This window comes from Buteo buteo, chromosome Z (assembly GCF_964188355.1).
Source record: "Buteo buteo chromosome Z, bButBut1.hap1.1, whole genome shotgun sequence".
Taxonomy (NCBI): domain Eukaryota; kingdom Metazoa; phylum Chordata; class Aves; order Accipitriformes; family Accipitridae; genus Buteo; species Buteo buteo.
In genome coordinates this window covers 75,630,370-75,653,785 of record NC_134204.1, presented here as the reverse complement: position 1 = coordinate 75,653,785, position 23,416 = coordinate 75,630,370, and the positions used below count along the sequence as shown (strand labels likewise).

At 40.0% G+C, this 23,416-nt stretch overlaps 1 protein-coding gene across 1 annotated transcript in view; it reads left to right on the top strand.

Moving 5' to 3' along the window:
- Positions 1 to 15,194: 15,194 nt before the first annotated feature.
- The window catches only part of LOC142027149 (atrial natriuretic peptide receptor 1-like), a 40,436-nt gene continuing 32,214 nt past the window's right edge, over positions 15,195 to 23,416 (top strand). Inside the window, exons 1-2 of the mRNA XM_075020835.1 lie at positions 15,195 to 15,203; positions 21,252 to 21,348. Coding sequence (XP_074876936.1) covers positions 15,195 to 15,203; positions 21,252 to 21,348 — 106 coding nt within the window. The remainder of the gene's footprint in view (positions 15,204 to 21,251; positions 21,349 to 23,416) is intronic.

Sequence of the window (23,416 nt, the reverse complement as noted above, 5' to 3'; positions counted from 1 at the left end):
ACCTGACATAGAAAATTTCTTAACTTTGTTCTCCTGGGATTAATAATGTTATTCTTGAAAGTGCAATACAAGGAGCACTACACACTTCTGTACTTATCATTACTCATATTAGTCATATCTCTGAAGTTATGTAACAACTGAGGCTGTGTTACAGTAAAATTCAAGCAATGCTGAAGGACTGCAAAGTCAGAAACCATTTGTTGTGCGGATGGCTAACAGAAATGTCAATATGGCAGCTGTGTTTCCATAACTGCTTAGGTCTCTTTCCTTCTTTGACCTTCTGCTTCTCCAAAAGATGTATAGGGACTTTATACCAGCTACCAGCAAATAAGGAAAAGGCTGTTTTCTCAGCACTTCTCTAACTATTAATCCATACTTTTCAGTGCATACATCATCAGCATATAATTTAGAAAATTCTGTGAGTTTAAGAAGTAAAGAATATTATCTATATAGTACTGAAAACACAGAATATATGAATGTGAAGATTGCACATTCAGAACAGAGTATGAAACTTAGGTCTAGTTAAGTATTGTCCAGTTGCTAGAAAAGCCTTGCAGTTTCACGTTGACCCCCAGGACCTTCATGCAGTTGCTATCTGGGAGTTCTACTTGTATCACACAATCAGCAGGGGACATGCAGCCATGATTTACAGACTCCCCGTAGCTCTGCACGGCTGTGAAACTCCAATTTACGATATGCACTGATCTTCTTCACCCTGTACCACAGCCTACAGCCCTGCCTCAAGAATGTCAAATTTACTCCAGAACAGAAATGACAGCAAGTAGAAGCACCTAAAGATGGTTAGATGACTGTTGCCTTTAGCAATCCTGATCTATCACTGTTGCTGACTAGTAAAGTGTCAGACAGATCACTGCTAATCAAAGACCATTCATTTTAATAACATTTTTCTGAGTTTCCCAGAGCAGTATCTTCACACCACTTCAGGGTGGTGAGGCATCTTACATGTGAAACCCAGCTTAGTAATTTATCCGTACAACACCAACACAGGAAAACACCAGCCCTAGTCTAAGGAAACAATGTCCCCAGAGCAGCCTGGCTTATCCATGGGACAGCTGTGGGACACTGAAGCATGGCACAACCAGGGAGGTTTAAGAATTGTCGTTGAGATCCTTGCTTTACTGAGCAATTCTCTTCTTTGGGACATTTCTCTGGAAAAAGGCCAGAAAATAGAGAGCCAAAGGACTCTCTAATGGGTGTGCTAGTAAAAAAATGTGTTTATAAAGAAACTGGACAGAAGACACGGATGTTTTTGTCATGTCACATTCACATTACTTCAGTTCAGCAACGCCATCTGGGATAAGTTACTGTATTTTTGGTACTCAACCTATATTTGTTTCCTGTGAAGTGCATGTTCCTGATTTAGTATTTTTTCCTACTTGGTTTAGTCTACTGGAACTGCCACAGCTGCTAACACTCCAGAAATTCCAGGAAAAAGAGAACTTCTGAACCTGTGGCCTTTGTTTTATTCTGAGAAAGCTCTTTCAAGTTAGATCACAACACGCAGTACTACTTTTTTGTCTGAGGAAATTTTACTGCCTGATAGTAACCAGTGTGCATTTGGCTCACGTAAACTCCATCAGCTTGTCTTTCAACAGAGAGAGCAAACAACAAAAACAAGGATGTGTTTTTCACTTTTCTGTCAGACATGGCCACATTGCCTATGGAACTACTACCTCATCAGACCACAGACCGACTTGTCATGCCATGGATTGTGTTGCAAAGCACCAAAAAACCTGAGGAAACCAAGCCAGAGGTCCAGGGTTTCTGCAGCTAGCCTTGTCCCCTATGCAGACCTCGAAGAGCTTTGGCCGGCAGGGATGGTCTGGCGGTTTCCACAGCAAGCACAGGACTTGGCAACCTTGGGCGCGTCACCAGTTTTCCGCAGAAGCTGTCGAGCACTTAGCATCCACAATGCCTGCAGCTCACCCAGCCCTTTATAACGTGAGGCAATTAGCACTTCTCTGCTGTACATAGTAGGTAGGGAAGAGGCAGGACCAGCTGCCAGGACCCCGCAAATAAGGGTGGACAGGGCGAGCTGGCTGGAGGACAGCTGCAGGCAAGGCTGCCTGACAGCCGAAGCTCCCCAGAAAGGCAAGTGCTGCCCTGGCGAGGAGGCCATCAGGAAGGTGAAGGGGGAGAGTCCGTCTGGACAGCAGCCACGTTGCGGGCAATAGGCAGGCCGGCCCCGCGGCTGCTCCACGCCAGCCGGGGCGGGGGGAAGGGAACCCCCGAGGGGCCGCCGGGGGCCCATCCTCAGGCCCCACGCGTCCTCCTGCCCCGCACGGCTGAAGCCAGCCGTCCCCCGACGCGGCCTGCCCGCCATCACCGGCCGCCCCGGGGGCTGGAGGCAACCCGCGCCGCACCCGCTGCCTGCCTGAGCGTCCCCTCAGACCGCCCGCCGCCATCTTCCCGGGTCACCACAGGCCGCCATCTTCCTTCGGCCCTCAGGAAGCCCGGGGCAGCCCAAACGTTATGCAAATCTGCCATCTTCTGGTGAATATGGGGTAGAAGGATGGGTTGGAAAGCCGTGCTGCCTGAGCAAATTCCGACAGAGCAATAAATACGAACATACCGGCTTCACTCCCTGCTTTCCCCTTAACTTTTTCATGTAGCACCCACGACTTCTCCTGCCCGCAGCACCTTTCTTACAAATCCACGGGATTCGGCATTTTTGGCAAAAGCAGTACTCCGCAGCTGCTGGCTTCTCTTTGGCAGCACTGCACCCCACAGTTTCTTGACTACCTGCTCGGCAGTGGAGCTCAGAAGCTCTGTCAGGGGCTGTCAGTGGGAAAAACCCTGCAGCAGCAGGGTCTACAGCGTGGGGCAGGACCTGGGCATAGCCTGTGGGAAGCATAAAATCCCTGGGAGCCCCACAGGGATCTGTGTCTCACAAAGCCCCCCCTGAGTATCTTGTTCTCTGCCCCACAGGGCTGCAGGCCCTGGTGCTGCCTGGAGGCCTCTGCACCCTCAAGGACACCCCCCCCCACCCAAAGCACAGGGGCTTCTTCTGCCCACATGGTCTTCTCCTCTGGATACCATCAAGCTGTCAGCATGAGAACAGTGGAGGATGACAGCAAGCCCTGGGAATCTGGGCAAGATCCTGTCCCTTTATGACAGGGCAGCATGTTAAAACTGAAGGCAAAACAATTTTCAAGTCCAGCAAAACAAACTGTTGGAAAATGCTGTCTGTGACTCTCTCTCTTCTTTGCTTGAGGTTGCGAAGTTGAGATCCTAGCTCCTCAGCTTAATGAAAGCCTTTGCCACAAGCCATTCTCATTTTTAACCTGAAGAAATGCTGTACCTCTGAGAAGGAAAGGAAATATACTGATCTTCATCTCAGTCTTTCTGCTGGAGCTCTCCTCTGCAGACCTTTAGCTCCAGGTGTGCTGGCTGTTTCTGATTATGAGATTTGTCCATTGTGGTGGGTTGACCCTGGTTGGATGCCAGGTGCCCACCAAAGCCGCTCTATCACTCCCCCTCCTCGGCTGGGGGGGAAGAAAATATAACAAAAGTCTCATGGGTCAAGATAGGGACAGTTTAATACAGTGATAGCAAAGGTCGCGCGTGCGAAAGCAAAGAAAAAAACAAATTATGTTATTCTCTATTTCCCATCAGCAGGCGATGTCTAGCCACTTCTCGGGAAGCAGGGCTTCAGTACGCGTAGTGGTTGCTCCGGAAGACAAAATGCCCCCCCTCTGTCTCCCTTTACTTCGCTTTTATATCTGAGCTGACGTCATATGGTATGGAATATCTGTTTGGTTAGTTTAGGTCAGCTGTCCTGATTGTGTCCCCTCCCAAGATCTTGCCCTGCCCCAGCCTGCCATTGAGGGGAGGGCAAAAATGTTGGGGAGACAGCCTTGATGCTGTGCCAGCACTGCTCAGCAGTAGCCAAAACAGTGGTGTGCTATCAACACCTTTCTAGCTACTGATGCAGGGCACAGTGCTATGAGGGCTGCTGTGGGGAGTATTAACTCCATCTCAGCCAGACCCAATACATCCATTAAAAGCAAAACTGACTTCATCAATAATTAATACAGTCTCATCGTTATTTTAAGTAATTGCATATTAGTTTGTACTGAACTAAATCCAATAACTGAGCAAAGAAACATAACCTCTGATTATGGATGAGTTTAAATGTTTTACGGCAAACAGTGGATTTTAGTGGACTGTAACCAGCAGATGGCTGTTACAGGTTGTTACAACTGCCATTTAGTTCTGGTAACAGGGAGCAGTAACTCCAAGTTGTGGCTCTCAGATGTAACTTCCATTGTTTACATTTGAGTATTTTAGCTATCATTCTGTCAGCAAAAAATGCTGCCAAGGAAACCAAGAAACCAGTCCTGCAAACTGGTTGCTGCATGACTGGTAAATTCCTGACAGGTGTTTCTAGATTTTCAAATGTGGTGCTTAGTCATTCCCTGGGAAGTCTGACTGGTGCCAAGTAACTACTTCAATGTCTTATATGTTTTTGAATATTTTTCTTGGCTGTTATTTGTCTTCTAAGAAGGAGATAAGAAGCTTTGAACTAGTTTGCAAGCAAGTTTGCCAGGAACTTTGTGCAGCATTTTGGAAATCAGTCTGATTTGTTTGGCTTTGTTTTGTTTAGAAAAATCATTTGCCTTCTTCATTCTTAATATCTAATTTTTGCTGGTGACACATCTCCTAATTTTGTTGGCATGTGATGTTTCCTTCAAGCCAGCATTGTAACTAAAAGACAAAAAGGCGATGTAACATGCATTTCCTTCCCAGTCATTTAATTCAACATGCTACCACATCTCTAAGAAGAATGGACATTGTATGAATGGAATAACCTTTTCATCACAAGTACTCTACTGCCAGTCTCATAGGCATCACATTGATTAAAGAAGCAGTGAATAATACAAATTGCATTTTTGATGCACTACAAAGCTGGTTTGTGTAATTTATTAGGCATTTCTCATGACAGTTCACAAAAGCTGCATTTAATGGAAAGAACTGCATTTGTATTTGTGTTTATGGTAGGATGGTATTGTTTGTCCTGTTTTAATGTGTGTGTGGAATCCTGAGATATTTGGTGTCACCAAAATATGTTCCTTATGTTTACTTTTGCTTTTTCAATATTTTGTATTTCACAGTTACTACAGAAGATGGTGTTTATTTCTTAGTGGCATGTTTTGGTTATGTGTAAAAAACCCCAATGCATCCACTTCTATATCCACTTTTACACATGTCCAACAGAACTGCATAAAATTTATTTCATGACTCCATGTTCACATTTTTTTATTGAAATAATTTTCCCTGACTATCTGCAATGGGTTAGTTGATAGTTGCTCTTACTAGCCCCCATGTATAAATTTTAATTCCTTCCACTCTTCCCAATGAGTAAATAAAAGTATCAAGGGATTAGAATAAGGTATTCAAATTTTAAACATATTGGTGAGAGCTGAAAGTGTGCTGTGGATTCAGAATACCATATAAGTTTTGTATGTGATTCCCCATTGTGTTAGTTACTACTGAAAAATAAAATGGCAAGAGGGAAAGTGAAGCTTTCATAGATGGAAAACCAGGGTATGTTAAGAAAGCCAGTGGACTTCTGTTGATTAGACCAAAAGACTAAACTTCCAAGTCTTCTGATTGTCAAGTGTTCAACCTATGCAGAATTCCAGTCTGTTTCAGCACAAGCAAGTGGCTTGCTCACCAAGGACTGAACTATGGCACTCACCATGTATCCTTAGCCTGCACCATGATCTCTAGCAAGTCACTGAACATTTCCATGTCTTATTTTCCCATCTTTTAGCACAGACCCTGAAAAAAGGCAAATTTTATTACTCATTGTCCTTTAATACATTAGACTATTTTGAATCATATCACAAAGCCAGTTTTCAAGAAGACTTTCTCAAAATATTACCTCGTGCATAGACATGAAGAACATTAATAATCACCTTAGGATGGACACAGACATCATCCAGATACTACAATGTCTGAACAGTGGTTAGCAGGTATTGCTTAATGTGGTGATAATGACTTATAAGGTGGAAAGTATTCTGTCTGAAGGACAAACTCTACCTTCTGCATGGCTAAATCAACTGCATACTCTAGAGTTATGATCTGGAGCCACCTGATTTAAAATAGAAGGGGTTTTCAAAGCAGTCACACCAGCCAAGAATTTGAAAGGTGGGATCAGTTGCCCTTAATTGATACTGTCAGTTGTTTATGAAGGAACTTCAACTTTCTTCCAAAATAGATAACTGGGGCCTTGCTATTTTGTATCTTTAAAGGAGACAGTGACACTAGAGCCATTATTAGAAGGCCAAAAAATGTTACAGGTAAAGCCCTATAAAATGCAAGGAAGAGTTTGTTCTTAATTCAGGACTGCTCACACTGTATCATTTCTGCTTAAAAAGCAAGAACCAAAACTGATATGAAATTGCTAAGATAAAACATCCTGAGGAAAGTAGGTTTTTGAATGGGGCTCTTGGAAAATGTCTAGGGCTGCAGCTTGACTTCTTGTGGGGAAAAAAGGGGTGTTTCCCAGGCACTAAAAATTGGCTTCTAAGAAAGAGGGAAAATAGATGAGAAGAAACACTTGGTATCTGTGTTAATCATAGCCTAGTTGGAAGCAGAAACACCTGAATTAAAACCAATGTTGGGATCCTAGAAGTTGAAAATTGTGTTCAGAATGTCTGGGTTTTGAGCTCATTTTTAGGAAAGAGGCCAAGAGGTTTTACTGGATACTGAATTTTATTTAATGTCAGCTTGCAACCACTGTCTATAAATACACATACACACACCTGTAAGGAGTCCTGTTTATTCTTACTCTTGCTCTAGAGCATTACTAAATAATGATGTATTGTTACAAATAGTTTCTGGAGGGCCAATCAAGAGTCAAATACATAGCCATTTGTTACAATTCATTGGGATTTCTTACCTGAACATTTTCCTGCAGGACTTACCTTGAACACTAAAGTTTTCATATGAATTTTAAAAATTTTGGTGGGCAAAGATATACTATAGTTTTATACCATATCTCACCTTAGTTAAAAACTGAGAAGCCAGTACAGCTCAGCAGCAATCAACCTTTCACCTTTGTAAAGCATTTTTTCTAATGTCTAGGTTGTTATTTTGTCAGTTACTTGCAGCTTTGTTTCAAAAATAGGAAAGCTGAAGACAAGCAAAGTTCAACAAATTACATTAACACAGAGCAGGTCTATGGCAGAGTTGGAACTGTTCCTCATGTCTGCTGGCACATAATGTTATATTAGCACAATGCCATCTACATTTTTGAGCTAGATAAAGCCACAGAGGTAGCCCACCAGACCATTCAAAACATGTTCTTATGAGGATATCAGTCTCCTTTAGGTTTTCACTGGCAATGGTATCCTTGGAGCATTTTAGTTTCAGTCACGTGAGTCAGTGGTAACAGCCTGTGGACTGACATGCCATTCCCCACCTCTCTTTCTTTCCTCTAATGAGTTTTGGTCTGTCCACCATTAAAGAATTCCCTTAGTTATAAACTCTGACAGACCCCTCAACTGAGACTAGGATATGGAAATTTTAAGACTCGTGCTTTTGAAATGGCAGCTTTAGGCATTGAAATACCTGGATCATTTAGTTAGAAAGAAAAAGTCAAGAGTGTATACTTGGATAAAAAAATAGTTTGCTTTACAAGAGCATTAAGTAGGTCTCCTACTTGTAAATCAGGATCCATTAATTATGAGACATTTAAGAGTCCTATTTTAAGCAACCATCGTAAGTAAGTTTATGTTAAATGTCTGCATGAGTGCTATAAACTGCCTTCTTGGCATTGTGTCAGGAGGTATTCAGTAAAACTGTACTGCTATCACTCAGCTATGCTCATAGAGAGGTGGGACAAGCCATAACACAGTTTCAATAGCAGCCAAATTATTAACCCCTCCAAGTACTGTTGTTTTCTGTAATTAAATGTGATAAGCCTGGGTTTGGTTTTTTTCTCTGGGACAAAGGGTTTTGTCTGTTGTTTGTTTTCAATCTGATGCCCTAGGAGCTTCACAACCTTCCTGCCTCTTCTAGTTACTGACAATGCCCTCAGTTTTTGAGGTACTCCAGCACTTCCTAGGTCCTCTGTAAATTCACTTTCCCTTAAAAAAAAAGTCAGACAAATATGTCCCTTCCACTAGTCCCCATCTTCTAGAATGCATTTTCCTCTTTTCTGAAGAAAATAGCTCTTAGAGTAAGTGCTGTTGAGAGTCTTTTAAGCAGGTTAAAAATCTCTCTCTCTCAGCTTTAAATGAAACAATTAAAAAACAAGATGTAAGTGAAATTCATAAGACCTAAGCTGAAAACTGAGGTCTTTTAAAAATATATGCATCCTCCAAAGAAAAGGCAATTAAGCTAGAGAGAGAAAAGTACTGGCAAATGAATTTTACAAGTATTTTTTACCAAATTTTAAATGAGGGTGAACAAAATACTAAGAAGAAAATTGAGTTAATCCTGGCAATTGAGATAGACTATATTTTTCCCATAATTTAGCAGAGTAATAAAGTCCAACTGCTAATAAAAAAAGAAGTTAGAAAGTCCTGAAATAATTATAGTGGTACAATGATGCATTCTGGGACAGCTTTGACAAAACTGATTAGCTCATGGAGTAGGAAACTATTCTGAAGGAAATTGCTTGCAATATTTTTTGGTGTGCTGAATGCCTAATGCAGTCTAGGGAGGGAGAAATTCAGGTTACACTTCTGCAGCCACCACTAACTCAAGGCTTGTGAACCCCATAGAAATATACAAAAACTTACAAGTTTCTCCATTCTGATTTATCCACATCTTATAAATTTACTGCTGTAATATAAATTTATTCCTCATATCTATTTCCTTTCATTCAACACTGTGACAAAGCCAGAACAAAAAACTTGTTTCTAAAGAAACAAGTGTGTTTGGCGTTGTTTCTTTGTATGGCTTTAACCATCAGTATTGTTACCTCTAACAAGTGAGACACAATTCACTACTGAGGCAGAACTGAGATTCTCCAGTAAATGAATGTCACATAAACAGAGTTGTTTGTGATTGCTGCTGTCCTAGGACTAAAGGAGTTAAATAAGTGTATTCTTGCTAAATGAGTGTACTTATTAAAAGTAAGTATTAATAGAAAAGCAACATCTTGGCTAATGAAAACACCACAAAAAAAAAGTCTGTGTTAAAAATAGTAACATTTACCCTGCTTAAATCCAAGTTAGTGGGCTTTCAAAAAATTATTACAGAAAATTGATGAAGATATATCTGTTAAAATGTTACATTACCAGAGTTCCCCACTGTGACATGTTAATCATGCATGGTCATTATCATCTGTATTTACAGTTTTGATTTTTTTTTACAGATCAGGTAGAAGCTTGCATGGCTCTTTTCCTGTTGTGTCTAAATGTTTCTGGTGAGAATCTGGATCTTTCTCTTCCATTCTAAAACCAAATCCCTTAGTAAGAATACAAGGCACAGAGAGAGCCAGGGATTTATAAACGCAGGTGAAAAATCTATGTTAAGTATGTGACTAGAATTTCTTATACCCATAAGAAAACATAATTTGAATGGCATTGCTTAAAACACATTTAAATAATACAAGTTGCTTTCTTAGATTCTGGCAGTTTGCCCCGAGAGCTGAGACTTCTCATGTATCAACAAGCATCTTTTTCACTATTTCTTGTAGATCTCAGACAAGCCAATTCTTTCAGCACACTCTAAAGAAAAAATGGAGAATCTGCATTCGTTATAGAAGGCAGCAGTAAAAAATTTTGATGACTGTTCTAATGTGAGACAGAGGAGATGCCCTCAATGGCATCACAAAGTTAGTCCAGATGTGCTTGGCTCTTGTCATTGTTCATTTCATACATCTAATGAAGAGTAAATACATAACTCACAATTCTGAATAGCACTTTCTCATTCCTCCCTAGCAACAGAGACTCATTCTTTCTTTAAGGTCCTTTTGTCCCTCTCAACTAAATCAGGCCAAACTGGTTATTGACACCCTTCATCAGGGAGGGACAGTAAACCCTGCATCTCTACCTACTTCCTTGCTCGCCTGTCATTTGTCATTCTGCATGAATTCTCATTGCTGTCTCCCAGTACTTATGAAATCACAGGGCCATCTTGCAGTCTCTGCTGTGCCAGTGGCCAGCATTCAGCAAATCTGTTGCTTCTCAGCTAGTTTCATCTAGCAATCAGGGTTTCCAGTCAGGAAAAAGAGGACAGCATAGCAGAGCAGTTGGAGACTGTCTGCATCCCATCAAGATCACTTTCAGGCCAGAAGTCCAGTGAAACACACTTGTTCAACACAGAGGTACAAGCACTTCCTCACTGTGTGATGCCAGGCACTTGTAAACCTTTGTCCTCACAGTTCTGGTCTTTGATCCTGCCTGCTACTCTTTACTTTTCTTGTTGTCCTGGATACTCCTGCTCTGCTCCTTGCTCCTTTAACAACAAACATTTTGGCTATTTAAATTCTTTTAGAATGCATATAGCCTGTAGGACAGGCTCCTCCACACAGTCCTATTGGTCATAAGTCCAGGCAACTCTGAAATAAATTTTCTTTCCCTCTTCTTCCCAGGCCTTAACATCTATACCCCCAAAGTTTTACTTGGGCAGATTTACCAAAGCTGCTTAACCCAGGTTTCTGTGCGTCGTTACAATACATACATTGCAATGCTCCATATATTATGTGAGTATATAATATGATTTTTTTACACATCATAAGTTCTTTTTTAAACAGAAGTGCCTCCCAAGCACACAAGAATGGAATGAGAAGTGTTGCTTCTTGAGAAAGTCAGAGTCTGGCCCACTGGCTACATGCTGTGAACATAGAGTAATGCAGTGAAATGGTGCTGCTAATGATAGGTCATGTTCATTCCATGGTTGGAAGTGAAAGTGATCTCAGACTGCTTTTAAGAGAGAAGAGAATCCTCTCTGTGGGACCAGAAAGATGAGATTTTAAATATATCCTAGTCGTAATACACAGTGATGTAGCTGTTTTGCAAAAGCTCACTAACTCTGTTAGATTTGTGGTATTTTTTTGAAGCAGAACAGGGTGTAAGTTGGTTCAAGAAACAAACTTATGTGCTGGGTATTTATCAAACCACTGGTACATCAGAGGGAACAAAAATAACCACTGAGTTATTTAAGAGAATGGTCCACTTGTGTTTAACTAAAGCCACACAGTTAATCTTCTCTTCACCTTTATGCTAGCCACAGCTCCCCAGTGGAATTTCAATTTATATCTCTTACATAATCAGAGCACAGTTTCAGGGGAGAATTTGACCCTGGGGGAGGCAGGAGGACTGGAGAGACTTGCTAATAGTCATGTGGTAAAAATAGTCTTTTCATAAGCCCTGCATGAAGCACGGAGAATGCCTTGAAACATGCCCTAGCTAGTATCAGAAATAGCCGAGCCAGAGATGAAAAGCATCCTTCTGCTCAAATGTAAAGGGAAAAAAACTGCCTAAGATATTCTATAACAGTCCTCATGAGTCACTCAATGTGTTAATGAGTTTGTCACAAGCCACCATTTAAAATGGCAATCCTTTCTCACCACCACAGAAGTACACCAGTTCCCTGGACATTCAGGTTCTCATGCACCCCTTCTCTCCTTAAATGTGGAACGTACTAACATCAGTCTCATTTCAGGGTCTGTAGAAATCAGTCCTCACAGCCCAGATGTTTATTCACAAAAAGAAAAGTGAATAAGCCTCATGATCCCTGGGAAGCAGCACTTTCTCCAGGAGTTGGGAGAAGAGCAATTTCTTTCCTGGTTTTGGCTATACAACCTGTCTAGTTTCCCTACCCTTTCTGCAGGTAGCCTGGCTCTTTAATCCCCTGTTGTCTTGACAATGGTACAAAATTTGTCCTGCTTCATGCTTGAAGGGCTAAGGATTTTGTGTATCATTCTTCCAAATGAATTAGCTGCATCTCTAAACTTTCCCATCAAGTATGGAGCTGCTTATCCAGCTTCCATGGGATATAAAGAAGGCACTAAAAAGGTGTGATTTTTTTTATTCCCACTGAAGTACAGAGAACAAAATATATACAAATTAAAAGTCATCTCCTATTAATGGGAGAAGCACTGGGGCATGAGGAAAGGACACACCTAGTCTTTTTTATGACTAGGGAAAGAGTGATATCATGAACCAATGCAACTATTGGTGATCAAGCCTTAACAAAAAGATAGCACTGTTAAGAAATTAAAATGACTGTATAAATTTTATAAAAATCTCTAAAACCACAGCCAGTCTGAAGCAGATATTTTGAAGTAGGAGTGTGCCTGGAAAACAAACTAAATCAGTGATAACACTGTTCATTTAAAAATACTGTAGAAACCCCAGAAAATCCCAAGATATTTATAACGTCCGTGTTTGAAGTTAACTATGCATAGAATTCTGTCCTGATAATTACCTACTTAATGTAAAAACAACTTCTTTACAGTAATTCTTACTTGGAATTTGAAACAGTTCAGCAAAAGGTGCTGTAGAGAGGTATCTCTACGAGGTTTTGAGCAAAGCATTTACATTTTCCTCCTCCTGAACTTTTTTTTTTGTCTTTTTGTTTTTTTCTGCAGCATTACAGCTGAGGTGTCCTTGTCAGAGAGCAGCAAGGACAGAGTGCTCCAGAAGGGAAGGAGATCCAGGCTGACAGCAAGACAGGAAGAGCAGTGTCATCCCAAACAGGGCCCAGGTCCATAGTGCCTGAAGAGGGCAAGCATGACAGGTCTGGAGATAGTAAACCGTGTCAGCCAAAAGTAGGGATTGACAGACAAGTCCATGGTGTTGAAACAAGTCCGAGGTCAAGCCAGGAAGACAAATCTATGTGTCACAGTCAGGATTCAGATCAACAGGATACCTGGCCAGGTATGTGCATAGGTGCAATGTAGCTCTGGCAGAAAGCAAGTGTGAGAGCCCAGCCTAAAAGCAGCTGCTAGAAAAAGGTGGAGAGCCCCTACAAGGGCTGCTCAGGCAGCTCTCCCTCACATAGCTTCAAGGCTGGAGAGCAGCACTATCAGTGTCGGCCCTGAGACCAGGCAGCATAGCTTCCAGGAGAGAGGGGTATGGTCAGGGCTCTGATAGCCTGTGTCAGGATGATGAGTGTTTCCTTTTCTTACTCACTGTACACATACTTACACAAAAAAATAGAGATTTTTCCAAGAAGTAAGTGGCAGTAAAGCATGGGGAGACTCAGTGAGCATCAGGCTTCTGGCTGTTATTTATGCCTTTAAGAATCCCCTGCTTTTGGAAGTTTAAAACCTAAGAGATTATTAAATAGGAATTACATTATAAGAGAACTGAGGGGTCTGGAGGGAAGTGCAAGATGAGAAGACACACCTGAACTCCTAACTAATATTTGTCAGAGCAGAGCAATGAAATACTTCATGGCAGAATCATACTGACACTTCTTGATAACCAGGCTGCACTAGAAGCTGTTAAGGATAGCACTCTGGAGTGTGCTCTCTGAAGGGAGAGAGATCTCAAAAGACAGAAGAAAAAGCTAATTAGTTAGTAGCCCTAGGCAATACAGAAGTGAAATAATGGAAAATAAAAATTGTCTTACTGACTTATTATGCCTACATATACCTTTGCAGTGTGTTCTCAAGTTCTCCATTCTGGGACTAGCATATTACTGGAAAAAGCAAAGACATGTGCCAGGGATTTCAGTCAAAGTGAGGCTGAGTCCTAAATAAGGTGATAGCCGCATGTGGCTGCAAAAGAATATGTTATTTTATCCCAACAGGTAAGTCAGATCAGGTATTTGGGTTTCAAATTCAAAACAGTTTTCTTTTCTGTCTCTTCTTCTCTGTCAGCATTCAAGCCACTGTTCCTTGTGTCAAAGCTACAGTGCAAATGGTAGATTGATCTTTGTTTGGATGCTAAACATGACAGGAAAAGAAGTTACTGGCTCCCCCACTGTTTTCTGACAGAAGGAAGGCATGTCTGACTTCAGCAGAGAAAGTAATGTACCAAAGAATAGAAAATCCTGAATGGCAGAGAAATCTTTTCAGGTTCAGTAGCATCTGAAAATCCTCAGCTTCTCCCACTAGACTAGTTCTGACACTAGTCTGTTTCTGACTAGTCACAAAACAGTCTACGAAAGGGCATTATGCCAAACTGGACATTTACCAAGTTCACTCCACTTGAGGCACAGATTAAAAAGCTCATTGAGACAAAGCCTCCATCAGCAGAAAGACTGGGATGTTAAACAAAGGCTGTTTTCCACTTCTTTCTGGAAAAGTGACATTTATTTTAATTGCAGTATGACAGTGGTCTCGATTATGATCCTGGGCTACACTTGAGATCACTTCTTTGCATCCAAAGATCCAAGGAGAAAGTGCTCATTCCTACTCCTGAAATATCTGTTCTACTTAGACTTACGCATTTTCTTTAATCACTCTTTATTCCTGTATTATGTTGCTGAAACTAGGATGATCCTTTTTCCCTGTAAAGAAATGTGAGAATACATTTGTGTAAGGCATCTTGATACATAGTAACTGGCAGAAGCCAGACTCCTAAAGACTTCAAGCATGTAAAAATTATACAGAACATCCTAACTGTTCTCTGTGTAGCTGGCATAAGTACTGAGGTGAAATTGTAGCAAGATAGAAGGAGGTGGGACCATAGAGAAAACTTTTTAACAGGGAATGGTACTGAAGCGTTGTACTACATACACCACAAAGGAACGGGTAGAGACTCCACTACTGAAGGTCATTAAAAACAGGTTAGGCAAACATCTCTCTAGCCTGATATATGCAGTAATGATCATGACTTGAAGAAGGGAAATAGTTTGGACCTCTGTTTCATTTTGGGGCTGGTCCAAAGAGATGATCCAAAATGCTAAATGATCCTTCAGTTACAAAAGGCCAAGAGACGTCCTGTCTCAGTGAGTTCTCAGTGGTCTCTTAGGAATTCCTGATTGCATGAGACCCTAGAAATGTAGAAGCAATTATAGGCTATGAGGGTGTCTTTTGGGAGGGGGGAAGGGGTGAGAAAGGGTGTCTGCAATGACAATAAATGTACAATGCTAATGTGCATAAAAATATAGACAGAAAATAATTCAAGAATTCTGAAAACATAAATTAGTAATGCAGTGAGAAGTGAGAAGAGAAGGAGAGGAAAAACCCATTAAAGCAAAATGCAGATTTCAACTGAATCCTGCTACAACCAGTGGAGTGACCAGTGGATCACAGGAGCATGTCGCAGGTAAGAACAGAAATGTCCCTCAGCTGCCATCTGTAACTGACACCCACATCCTCCACAGTAGATCTTAAGAGCAGCCAAGTTTGCTGTTCCTAAGCACTGCAGACATCCATAACATTTCTGCCTGTGTGGGAGGACTGAAAGATGGGAGGCGTTTGAGAACACCAGTGATGTTCTGCTCAGTTTCTTCCCAAACAGAAAACTCAAATTATTCTGTGCTGAACTGGGACCAGCTCTTCTTAAGCCTCTCAGGCAGTCATCCTATCAAACTGAAATTCATTCTCACATTCTTAGACTTGCTGAATGCCCTTTGAACAACTACAGCATTGACATCCTGCATTATAGTAACAGAAACACAATGATTTATTCAAGCAAACCCCTTGATGCAGAAATATTTTAAGTTGTGTACTTACGCTAGGATTTTCTAAAGGTTAACCTGGATCACTTTGAAAGTGATGTTCCTGTTGGCTTCTCTAGGAACTATGAGTTAATTTTTTTTTTATCCAGTCTCTTTAGGGGTTTTCAGTCATATGTTATATCAAGTTATTAAGACCAACAGCATTTTCAGCTAGAGAGGTAATCACTGTAACCCGTTAGTTTTCTAGCTGTGAGTATTCTCCTTGCAAAATTCCAGATGTCATCATCCTTTCCACCTTCTCTTTAGAAGAAGAAAAATTACAGATTGCTTTATGTGATGAAAATCCTGGAATGTTGATTTTCTTCCACAACAGCTCATGTACTGGTCAATTCTCTAACCAGACAATAGTGCATATTTTTAAAAAGAAATATTTCTTCTTCAAGTCTGTGACATATTCCAGATGAAAGTCTTCATACATCCTGCAGGGAGTATACATGATACTTTTAGTTTCAAGTTTTGATAGATTTTCTAACATTTTTGAAATTAATTAAATATTTAATCTTATTTAGTGCTGCAGATCAAACCCCAAGTATAGCAACAGAACAAGACTTCCTGTGATGCCCCATGAACTAGAGGGGACCTAAGGAATTCATCTATAAAAGCATAAATTTGTTCAGCATTTGCAGTAACTTGAGAGTCTAGTGAAGACTATCTGCCACCTTACCAATTAATACCATTTGCATTTTTGAAGTTTCTGTGAGTTTGTGTATAACATCGGAAGCAGTTAGCTTCTACTTAAAGTACTTAGCTATAGTTTTCAATGTCCCTAATTACCTTTTAACAAAACTCTTTTTCGTATCTGTCATGCTTTCATACTGCCTCCCAGCTCTGTTCCTTTGAACTATGTAACTGCTCCTTCTGCTGCAGTTGAGTTAAACTGTCATCAAAGATTAATGACCTAACATTAACCTTTCAGATCTTTAACAACAAATGTGTCACTACTTCTTTTTTTTTTTTTTATTTTATGCTTACTATTCTTTTAGCCCAAGGCCTCTTTCTTTGGAATTCTCTCAAACTTCTGATATTTGGGAGACTGTGTGAAAGAAATGGAGAGAGACTACAAAGTTAAGGGATGGCATGGGTGCAAAGCTCAGTAGCTTGCTTACTGCTCTCCAGCATTTCACCAGACCCACAGCTGTTGCCTCTTCAGCACTCTCAGCAAATTGAGGGCACTCAGTACTTCTGAAGCTACTGAACTATTACAAAACTTATGACAATGTTTAGTCTTTTAATTACCAAGAATTCTGGAGAAAGTCAGATGTTGCTTTTTGATCTTGCTAATCCAGGCTCAGCTGAGGTCTGAGTCTCACTGAACCACATGAACACAGGTGTGTGTTACTTGAATGAGAGTTTGCACCTAGAACAGGTGAGAATAGGCAAAGGGTGGGAGGAAAAAAACAGTGACCTAGTTAAAACTAATGCAGCAGAATAATAATAATTTAAAAAAAAAGCAGTTGTAACTGGATCATATTTTTGATCCAATTGTCCAGTTCATCTCGTAAGTAGCAGAAAGCCTGGAGTACCAGCACCACAGGGAGAGCACACAAGAAGCTCACACTGGAAGGCCTCTTTTGATATATATATGCTTGCTTGTGTCAATGTGGAGTTACAAGACAAGATCAACATCCTTTGTCCATGGGGCTCTATGCAGGACAGAATAGCACTTTCTGCAGGCTAAAAATGCAGAAACAAATGGTTACAGTGACCCAGTGGAGGTGTGACCACTTGCTGTGCTGTGGTAACGTGGCCATATACTAGAGCCCTGGGAATTTCTTGTGGCAGTCCAGTGCATCACTCTGCTGTGGGAAGGGGAGGGGTAGAAGGCCACCAGCTGCTGCCACCAAACCCCCAGGTGAGAGCCTGAGGTCAGGCAGGTTCACTGCTACACTGCTCCCAACTACTCTATTTGTGGCAGCTTGTGCATCAAGACAAGACTATCCTTAAACCAAACTGCGCACAGGGGAGAATCTGTCTGCCGTTGTTCTCCAATGAAACCACTAGAGGGGAGTGTCAGAGTGCGCTGGCCATGCCTGCTCACCACCTCTGCAAACACGGTGACTATCGAAAGCTTTGCTGGTCGGTTATGATCCCAGTAAGTAAGGCACTCAGACTCTCTGTCATTTAAAATGCTTTTTATTGGAGCTAACACTATAAAATGAGAGTAGGATAGGTAATCTTACATCCCTTTAGATGCTAGGAGCATGGAGCAGTGTAGCATTGAGTAGGATGCCAACCCACGTGCAGGATAGTTTATATTTCAAGAACTTAAGTTTTAGCTACTGATTTCACAAATGACAACATAGTTCAGAGAAATGGTATCTTTGTAATTCCATCATTTTGAAATGTCAAATGAGTCCTGGCAATGATTTTCTGAGATTTTTTTTGTTGAAAATAAATGTTGAAAATGTGTCTTGCTAGAAAATATAACCTATTTAAAAATGAAGTAGTTTAACATCTCTATTTGAACTTCAGCTTGTTATCAAGACAAGAACCATCTGGAAGTTCTGAATGCCAGAATAAATAAATATTGTCAAGGATATTTGAAGCTTTCATCATGGTTATTTTTATTTCATTATATTGCTGGAAATTGCTTTCCTAAAATACTTGAAAGCACATAATTAGCAAGTCTTATGGAACAATATTTTAACCATTGTTATTTTTTTCTACAAATGTTGCATATTTATATTTTAGTTATTATTATCAAAACATCAATGAAAATGCATGGTTTTACCAATATCTACAGTGATACTGCTCATAAAACTTTGAAATATCTTTATTTTCCCTCTGATTTGTAGTAGACGTTAGTACTGAGTTAATGAATGAAATAGAAACGGTGTAGCTTAAGGGACTGTCTAAGCACAGCCAACACAACAGAAATAAATCTGTAAACATAAAGTCATTTGATAAACCTCATTTCAATCAGTAGAAATTACGAGGGTTTTTTTTTTCAGATGAAGAGATCCTTCTAAGAGAAGAAGCCAAAGAACTGTTATTGCACTAAGCCAGGCAAGTGGCAGTAGGCAGAATTCAGTTCATCTATGCTAGACTGGGTCTGACTGTGTTAATAAACTCATTTGTAGTACAATGGATGGTAATGCAAATTCTGTGACTGTGTATAACTTACAGAGAGAAAAAGAAACAGATGTAAAGTAAAGATTATTAGGTTTGAGATTACCATCTCACTTTATTCAGACCTGTTTCTGATTTCCTTTATATACAGAGAGTTGTAGATAAACCTGAAGAATGTATTACTCACTAAGTTCTCAATCCTTTCTTTTTACCAAGGTTCATATATTTATATTGCAAAATATTCCTCATCGGTTTTCTTTTTAAAATTTCCAGTGCTTAAATGCAGAGGTGGTAATGTGCTTCTCAAATAGCTGGGATAGATTGTTAAATCAGATAAACACCAGCCATTCTGATCCATCCATCTTTAATTCAGGATTTCCAGGCCAGCTTCTTGTACATGGCCACTCTCCAGGAATTCTGAACTTGGTGATAGACAAGTAACTATAAATGTAATGTATGATCTTTACAGTCTTTGAATCATGATATTAATGTCATGTGAATATTTGTCAGTCCTGTTAAAGAAAATAGGATCAGTCTGGTATTCTTTTGGCTGCTGTAGGGTCTAACAAGTTGTAATCCTTACCTTCCATGCCAGCAAATTCCTCATTGAGCACAAGATATCCTAGAACAAATCACCGGTAAAACCTCTTCAAGATGTTAGTATGTGTAGCATTCTTCTAAGCAGATAATTCCAGTCAAAAAAAGGTGGTTTTTTCTCTTCTCCTTCTGCCATGTAGCCAAGCTGAAATATGGTAAAGGCTTTCATATATTGAAACCTATGATTTGGATGAAATGGTCATAGTGAAGCACAGGAAGACGTAACACAAATGAGGTTTAGGATTTCACTAGAAACATAAAATTCCAACCTAAAATGTTTGTATTAGTTTATACAAGTATCTCTTTTATGAGTGAATCCAAACAGATTTTTTAAATGATCTACAACCCTTTTCAAGATGAGCTGGTCACACATTGCATTTTTTTCCTGCAATATTGATGCAATAAATAGTGAAGTCCAAGCATTTTGATGAAGATTCTTAATGTCAGTTTGGGCTGAGAGCCAGCATTCCAGAGAAAACACAGGGAAATATTCAGGAGACCTGAATCACAACTGAAGTTCTGTGTTGGCAATGACTTCAGCAAACATAAATAGTCATGGACACATCTATGTCTTTATTGTACCAGCACGGCTAGGCAGAGGTCTGTTTCACCTGTGTACGTAGCAGGACACTTGTCAGGCAGAAGTTGTCTAATATAATTCAAGTCAGAAGGAATGTCAGGAGATCACCTAGTCCAGCCTCTAAGGTTATCTTACATAGGTGACCATTTCTTGCCTTGGAGTTTATACACTTCTCCTCTCCCAGGCCCAGCCATGTCTCTGTGTTTATTTCCACAGTATCGATTCAGCTGCCTAAGGGTCAGAAGCTGCTCAAGCTTGACAAGTCAGTGAAATGGAATTCTCCCATTGCTTTTCCAGCTTTGAGCTGACAGGGGCACAAAATTCAATGGTCTGAGAGCAGGGCTGCCCCTAAGACAAGTGATGATTTTTCAGAGAGGTTCAGCAGAGGTGCATAGGGGTGTTTCCACCTTGCACAGAGAAGCAGTGGGGTGGGGGGAAGAGGGAAGGAGGAGGCAGAACAGCTGCAGCAGCTGTAGTTGCCAGGTTCAGCTTGCCTAGCAACCCCCCTTCTTAGGCAAGGGCATCTAATTCTGTAGCAACAGCAACATCAGAAGCAGCCCTGACACTTGGTGAGCTGGGTGCATGTTAGGGAGCATGAGACCTGTCAAAACACCAGCCTTAGGTCTCCGAAGCCTCCTCAGTTTATTGGTAGGTAAACTACATAGATCTGCTTACCAGAACTTATTCCTGTGGTCTGTGCATATGGAAAGATCTGTATATGGCTTATTGCAGTGAAACAGCTGTTTATATGAGGCAATCATTGATTGTTATTTTAGTAATGTAGAAAACGAGTAATAGAAGAATATATTGGAAAAATCATATAATTTTCTCTTATTCCATGCATACTGTGATAAGTAATTAAGCTATTCTGATGCTGCATTCTACCTGTAATAGGCTTATGCAGTCTTAGTATTATCTATAATTATATATTAACATTTATATAATTAACAGTTGTATTGTGTTATTAAAAGTTTAGCAAAAACCTACTCTTTCAAAGAATTTAGGTGTAAAAGATTAAAAGAAATGGCAGTTTGGAGCAAGGGGGGTGCCATTTTAAAAGCAAACAAAAAAAATCTTTAAATAAAATGTCTCTCTGCATATGGTCCTAGAATCCCCTGCTCTTCATAGAGAAAACCTTCTGCAAGACATAGATTAGCTAAGTCCCCTCAATGTTTCATGGCTAATTTCTGGGTAGATCAAAATAATATGCTGATCGAGTCTGTATATCCCTCGGAAGCTGTCATTTTTTTCTCCAGAAGTTGAAGAGAGTGATATATGCCAGGCTATGTTTCTGCATTTGGTTTGATTTCTCGGAGAAGGAACTCATCCTTCCTTTGTTCCCATACTGTCTTTTTTGGAGTCTATTCATATGCTTTTTCTCTGGCAGGTGATACTAGCAGAGGGGTGGCATGATTTAGATAACAAAGACTATGACTGTTGGCCCCTGGAAAAACCAGATGAGTATAACATGCTGGACTGTGGAGGTGAGTGAGTCCTAAAGCTGCTCAAGAAAGAGCATCTCTTGCTTGGGGAATGGTTGAAAACCCAAAATGGAAGTAATCAGAATAATACCTAACTCATGATGAATGTTATGCATGGTGGAAAGCATCTGAATCGGTGACAACCTCTCTTTCTAGAGAAATAAGTGAAAGAAAACAACCAAAAGATACTTAAAAGCAATTATTTGTCCAATATTCATTGGTTCTGAAAGATTAAAAAAATAGCAACAGCTGAATCCCTTCACCGTGGAAGAAACTGAAAACATTTTATTTCTCTTTAGAAAACCAAATGCAACTTCATCGAAACAAAGCATGTAGGCAGCTCTGCATTGCAGCAAATTCTATTGAGTCATAGCTGAAATTTTGTAGTGTCAGTTCAAAAGTGGACTGTGTTTAAACACTCCAGCCAGTAAACAAAATCACTGATTCTACATGTCATGCTTTTCCACCTTGCTCAAAACTGTGTTCCATAAGTACTTAAAAAAAAAAATCTGAGATCTTTAATCACTTATTCCAGTCAGTTTCAAAAATGAATTTATATGATGAGATAATAAAAAATAGAATAATTATTATGTTGGAAATTGATTTTTTGAGATTGAAAAATAATTAAAGAGCAATTGAAAAATGAGAAATTCAATTTAAATACGAGAAAATACTTTTATACTGTAAGGGTGACCAAACAGTAGAACAGGTTGTCCAGAAAGGTTGTGGTTTCTCCATCCATGGAGATTTTCAAAACCCAACTAGACAAGATCTAGAGCAACCTGCTTTATGTGATCCTGCCTTGAGCAACAAAGGTTTGGACCAAATGATTTCCGGAGGTGCCTTCCAATTTCAACTATTCTGTGATTTTGTGACTCTGTAACTGATAAATAACTGATGTAAAGCAACACTTTTGTTTCTGTTGTAGAAGATAAGACCAGAGACAATGTGTTTCAATATGGTTTTTAGGAAAAATAAGAACACCTGTGAAACTAATACTGATAAAACACTCCAGGAAATACACTGCTGGGTCACACCCTGAGCTCAATATTACGATTAAACATTTTCCAAAGAGTTCTGTTGGAACAGTGAAATTCAAAGACTATCTAGGTGATTGTCAACTAAGGCTTTTATCCCTGTGCGAATTTACTATTACTTTAACATTGAAACAACTATTTACCAGAAAAGATTACTTGTTTAAAGCTGTTCTTGCTAATAATCAAAGTGTGAATTGAATACAAGGGAAACTAATATGAGGAGGTTGTTTAATTAACATATATTCTTTACAGACAGATTTAGAATGAACTCCAAGCTCTATCCTACCTTTCTCTGTGGTTCTTCCTTGTCATCTTCTGGGCATTGCTAAAAGCAAAGCAAGAGGCATATACTGTAGCCTGATTGCTGTGGATTTAACACAAGATCTTCAAAGCATTTAGATGTGGGAGTATTGATCATTGAAAGAAGAGTTTTGTTTATTTTTGTGAGACCTTAAAAGGAATTAGAGAGTAATTAAACTGAAATTTATGCTGACCTTTTGCCTTCATTCTCACATATTCTCTGAAGCTCAGCTCTCTCTTACCTTTTAGTGCAAATCACACTAGCATTTTGTAAATCTTTGTGTTGTTGTTTCTCTCATAGTGTTAGCATTTATTGAGGAAGATGTGAAATCAAGAGGTTATTTTACAATTTTCTTCTTTATATCTGAAAGGTAATTACATTTAGGGGAAAATATAGGAGCTTCACTAACAGTGCAAGTGAAGAATACATTTGTAAAAACAACTCCAGAGTAATAAAAGAGTTTAAAACGGAACAAAAACAACAACAAAGTGAGATTCTCTTGAAGGGCAGGTTTACCCATCCTCTGCATAAGGGATTTGAAACTTCCTCACAAACTGAGAGCTACACACTTGCATGATGTAAGTAATTTGATGTGGTGAGAATTAAAACCAGCAATAGGGAAAGAGGTAGGTGAATGGAGTGGGAAGATTTTGATAGTGTTGTTTAAGAATATGGATTAAAAACTTCTCCCGTCTCTTATGTCACTTCATTCCCAGGCTCAGAGCAGGTAATA